Source organism: Diaphorina citri, unplaced genomic scaffold (assembly GCF_000475195.1).
Source record: "Diaphorina citri unplaced genomic scaffold, Diaci psyllid genome assembly version 1.1 scaffold5014, whole genome shotgun sequence".
NCBI classification, from domain to species: domain Eukaryota; kingdom Metazoa; phylum Arthropoda; class Insecta; order Hemiptera; family Psyllidae; genus Diaphorina; species Diaphorina citri.
In genome coordinates, this window is record NW_007382395.1 from 1 (window position 1) to 5,909 (window position 5,909).

Sequence of the window (5,909 nt, forward strand, 5' to 3'; positions counted from 1 at the left end):
GTAATTTAGGAAGTTCATTTATATAGAGCAGGAAAAGTAAAGGTCCTAGAATAGATCCTTGTGGTACTCCTTTAGTAATTTCAGTCCAATTCGATGTAATTTTATTGTATTGCTTTTTATTATCTTCAATTATGATTTCTTCGTATGTACCATCGACTATTCTTTGTTTTCTTTGTGTAAGATAGGATTTTATGAGTTCAGCAGATTTACCTCTGAATCCCATATTGTATAATTTTGTTATTAGGGTGTTAATGTCAACAGAATCAAATGCTTTGCTTAGGTCAAGTAGGAGGGCAAATACTATTTCTTTTTTATTTAATCCGTCAAATACTTCTTTAAATAGTTGATACATGGCATTGATAGTAGATTTTGCCTTTACAAATCCATTTTGATTAGGTGTTATAACTTTATATTTGTCAAGGAAATTAAAAATTCTGTCATGCATTGTCCGTTCGAAGATTTTTGATATGTTGGATATAAGTGCTAATGGTCGGTAGTTTCCTAGTTCTTCTCTGGATCCTTTGTTTTTATAAATTAGTTTTATATTTGCATATTTTAGTTTTGTTGGAAATTTCCCTTGATCAAAAGCTTTGTTTATTATTTTAGATAGAGGTTCAGCTAATGTGTTTGCACAGTATTTAAGAACTTTAGTAGGAATAGTGTCCGGCCCAACTGAGTTAGTGTTTTTTAGGGATTTTATTATCTTGTATATTTCAATTGGATTTGTGTGTCGAAAAATAAATGTCTGTGTTACGTGTGTCACAAGATTCATGTCAATTTGTTTGTCTTTGTTGACATTTGGGCATATATTTGTTAATTGAATATTGATTTCATCCAATTTTTCATTAATTATTAAGTTTTCCTTGTCTTTGATCTTAATCTTTTCCAATGTTCCTTTATCTCTGACTTTAGTTTTTCCTGTTTTCCTTTTTGTCACCATCCATGTAGCCTTGATTTTGTTTTTAGCTTTAGTTATATACTGTGTGTTATATGTTTTTTCTGCTATTTTCATCTCATACTTTAGTTTGTTCTTGAAGTCATTATATTCTTTTCTCGTAGTTCTTCCTTGTATCATACTCTTGTATAGTTCTCTTTTAGTTCTAAATTTGTCTTTTATATTTTTATTAACCCATTTCTTTTTATTTATATTTTTACGAGGTTTTGTTATATTTGGGCATATTTTGTTCATGTGTTCTGTCAAGATTTCATAAAATTTAGAGTAACAATCATCTACATCGTCATAAATTAAAATATTATCCCATTTTACATTGTCAAGTGATGAATGCAATTTCTCAAGATTTTTGTCGGATAGATTTCTATATTCACAGATTTCAGGTAGGTTGTCAATATCAGTTTCGTAAACTTGTAAAGTGCAAATCTGTCCTGTGTGATCGGATAAGCTTGTATAAATGACATTTGTTTTGCAATGTTCTTCTGTCAGATTAGTAAATATATTGTCAATTCCAGTTTCACTTTTTGTTGTGATTCTTGTTGCTTCGTGAACTGTTGGGTGCAGATTATATTCCTTGAGTGTGTCTAAAAATTCGATAGTATTTTTATTCGTTTTATCCAGTATATTGATGTTGAAATCACCACAAATCAGGATGTTGTATTTGTGGTGATAATATTTCCTTCTTATTTTTTCTAATATCTTGTTTAATTCAATGAAATATTGTCTTATGTTTTCTTCCTTTGGTGGTCGATATATACAACATATTACTATATTAAAATGAGGTATAACTATTCCGGAGCATTCTAGTATTGTTTCTAGCTTTTCATTTGTAATGTCTTTGATGATAGTGTATTCAATATTTTCTTTCAAGAATATGCAAGATCCTCCGCGTTCTATTTTAGGTCTTGTGAAACATGCAGCTAGTGTGTATCCATCTAGTGTGAAAGTTTCCGGTTCAAATGGTCTCATCCAATGTTCTGTTAGACAAACTGCATGTATTTTCCCGTCTAATGTGTCTAAAAAGGTTTCCAATTCATGTCTTTTTGCATTTAAACTCTGTATATTTTGATGCAAACAATAAAACAATTGCTTTTTTGTGTCATTGTTTTTGTCATATTTAGACGGGATAGTTTTAAATTGAGAATTTGTCATAATTTGCGATTGTTTTGTATCGCATTGAATAGTGTTTACATGTCGGGGTATGCGACATATGTCAGTAATTTTATCACAGTTGGATGTATTGTGTCGTTGTATTCGACATTTGTCCATCTTTGTCAATGGTTGCAATCTATTAGTATTGCAATTTAATGTAATGTCATCTGGTGTGTAAGATTCGTCAAAGGGGTGTAAAAATTTGAATATGAATATGAATTAGTGTTTCGATTACAGTAATTTGTGTATGCTGGTATCTGTGTTGAGAACATAGGGCTGTGTGTTGGTCTATATTGACCTGTTAATGATGGTGTTATGGATAATGTGGGTTGTTGACTACTTGGTGTTGGAAGATATGGAGTTATCTGTGATATCTGATTTCTGATGTATGGTGTGTCAGAGTTTATTGGAGAAAGCGATGCTATTTGAGCATATGTTTGATTGTTTTGATGATATGTTACATGTGGTTCTTGATTGTTTTGTACAAAAGATGTTATGACTGGTGTTATTTGATGTGAGGTTTGATTGTTCTGTTGATATGTTGCATGTTGTGTTTGATTATTTTGTGCAAGAGATGTTATGACTGGTACTACTTGAGGAGATGTTTGACTGGTCTGTTGATGTGGTACATGTAATGCTTGATTGTTATTTTGATGTGTTACAAGTGGTATTTGATTGTTTTGTGCAAAAGATGTTATGACTGGTGTTGCATGTTGTGTTTGATTATTTTGTGCAAGAGATGTTATGACTGGTACTACTTGAGGAGATGTTTGACTGGTCTGTTGATGTGGTACATGTAATGCTTGATTGTTATTTTGATGTGTTACAAGTGGTACTTGATTGTTTTGTGCAAAAGATGTTATGACTGGTGTTATTTGATGCGGGGTTTGATTGTTCTGTTGATATGTTGCATGTTGTGTTTGATTATTTTGTGCAAGAGATGTTATGACTGGTACTACTTGAGGAGATGTTTGACTGGTCTGTTGATGTGGTACATGTAATGCTTGATTGTTATTTTGATGTGTTACAAGTGGTACTTGATTGTTTTGTGCAAAAGATGTTATGACTGGTGTTATTTGATGCGGGGTTTGATTGTTCTGTTGATATGTTGCATGTTGTGTTTGATTGTTTTGTGCATGAGATGTTATAACTTGTGCTATTTGATGAGATATTTGATTGGTCTGTTGATATGGTGCTTGATTGCTTTGGGTATATTGTGTTGGTTGAATTGCTGTTTGAGTCCTTTGTGAATGAATATTATCTTGTGATGATATTTGATGACTTTGTTGAAGGATCAATGGTGTATATGAGCATTTTGGTTGTGTGTTTATCTTTTGAGTGTAAGTAGGTGTTTTATTTGCTATTTGGCTACTTATCGCTTTGTTTTGATTTTGGTTTGTTCTGCTGATTGGATTATTCCATATTTGGTTAGTGTTGTTGTTGAATCCTCTGTTTTGAAGATGGTTACTTTTGTAGGTATATCTAGGTGTAGTGTATTTATTGTATGTTCTTCTTCTTTGCTCATTGAAAGTATGATAATTTCTATAGTTATTGTAATGATTGTTGTATCTGTTATATCTATGTCTATATTGTCTATGATTGCTATTATAAACATGTTCTTGTTGAGCATTTATTCTATTATTCATAGCATTTTGTATTTTACTAACTAGGTATGATGTTGTGTTCTCTTTTAACGTGATTCCATCTGTGTTGTAATGCGTCGGATAGAGGAAGCTTTTTGTGTTCAAGAAAGTGATGTTTTTGTTATTTTTAAACAAATTTTTAATTTTTGTGTTCAATTTGGCTATGTGTTTGTTTATGTGTTTTTTATCTTGTCTATCTAATATGAGAATTAACACTATTTTCTTACATACTTTTACCTTGTTTATTATTACCTCGTAATGTTTCCTAAAATCTTCCCATGGTGTTTTAAAGAGGTCCTGTGCCCCTATTGTAACAATAGCCTCATCACTATATGATGCTTGGATTTTTTCGCAACATTCTTGCGTTTCCTTTATTTTATATCCTTTTCCTCCAATCACTTCGGTTTTTACATTACCTATATTATTTTGATGCCTTTGAGTGTTGTAATGTTTTGCAATCCTTTCTGCCAAATCATCTCCTATTATATATAACTTATCGGGTTGTTTTGTACTTTTGGTTTTTAAGGGGCTTACTTTTTTCTTCATATTCTCTAATTCCGTTTTATCTAATTTCCAAGCAATCTCAACGGTTTCCAATGATGTTTTTAAGTTTTCGATAAGATTTTCCTTCTCCTCAAGTGCCTGTTGGTGTTCATCCAAATGGTTTTCTTTTTCCGGTGTTGTATTGGTTGCTTCGTCTTTCTTATTATTTGGTCTTTTTACTGTTTGATCCTCTTCTCTTTCCTTTTCTTCATGTATCTGTTGGTATTCATTCAATTCCAAATGGTTGTTTTTTTCCGGTGTTGTATTGGTTGCTACGTTTTTCTTATCAATAGGTCTTTTTATTCTTTGATCGAATAGGTTTCTTCTTGTTGTTTTTTCCTGGATGTGAGCTGGAGTATAGAACATATCTTCATGTTTTGAATTGTGTGCAATTTTTTTGGGTGAAAAAGAAGATTTATATTAATTTTATGTTTATTTTTATTGTCTTCCATTCCTCTGTAATTGTAATATAATTGCCATAATAATAAAATTATAAATGATATATATAATATATAATAATAATAAGAATAATATTATAGATTAATGATTGCATGATGATGCTCATGCATGATGATCGTTATGTTGTTGGATGGTATGATGATATCTTCATATGATGTTGATGATAATGAGATGATATGATCGATTGATGATGATGATTGATGATGCATGATTGATTCGATGATGTATGATAAGATATGATGATGATGAATGATGGATGATGATGATGATGATGATGAGTGATGATCGATGATGATATGATGATGATGATGCTGATGATTGATGATGATGATGATGATGATGATGATGATGATGAGTGTGATGGTGGATGATGATGGATGCATGGATGATGGATGGATGCATGATGATGACTGATGATGATGATGATGATGATGATGATGATGATGATGATGCATGATGATGATTGATGATGACTCGCTGATGATGATGATGTGACTGATGAGATGATGATGATGATGATGATGATGATGATGATGATTGATGATGATGAATGATGATGATGAGATGATGATGATGATGATGGCATGATGATGATGATGATGATGATGATGATGATGATGCGTGATATGATGATGATGATGATGATGATGATGATGATGATGATGATGATGATGATGATGATGATGATGATGATGATGATGATGATGATGATGATGATGATGATGATGATGATGATGATGATGATGATGATGATGATGATGATGATGGATGCATTGATGATGATGATGATGATGATGATGATGATGATGATGATGATGATGATGATGATTGATGATGATGATGATGATGATGATGGGGTTGATGATGATGATGATGATGATGGATGATGATGATATGATGATGATGACTGATGATGATGGATGATGACTGACGATGATGATGCATGATATGATGATGATGATGATGATGATCTATGATGATGATGATGAATGTGATAAGGATGATGATGATGATGAGATGATGATGATTGATGATGATGATCGATGATGATGATGATGATGATGATGATGATGATGATGATGATGATGATGATGATGATGATGATGATGATGAGTGATGATCGATGATGATGATGGATGATGATGATGCATGATGATGAT

General features: G+C 31.8%; 1 protein-coding gene across 2 annotated transcripts; it reads right to left on the reverse strand.

The window, feature by feature from the left end:
* Positions 1 to 2,219: 2,219 nt before the first annotated feature.
* Positions 2,220 to 4,666, reverse strand: LOC113472350 (putative mediator of RNA polymerase II transcription subunit 26). 2 transcript variants are annotated; one of them, XM_026832063.1, is made up of 2 exons: positions 3,011 to 4,666; positions 2,220 to 2,974 (listed from the first exon to the last, which is right to left on the reverse strand). In XM_026832063.1, exons 1-2 carry the CDS (start codon positions 4,654 to 4,656, stop codon positions 2,257 to 2,259), a joined length of 2,364 nt encoding a protein of 787 aa, XP_026687864.1. In that variant the 5' UTR covers positions 4,657 to 4,666; the 3' UTR covers positions 2,220 to 2,256. The 2 variants fall into 2 exon arrangements, with proteins under 2 accessions (XP_026687864.1, XP_026687865.1); XM_026832064.1 differs by having other exon boundaries at positions 2,220 to 2,651; positions 2,817 to 4,666.
* Between the last annotated feature and the right edge of the window lie 1,243 nt (positions 4,667 to 5,909).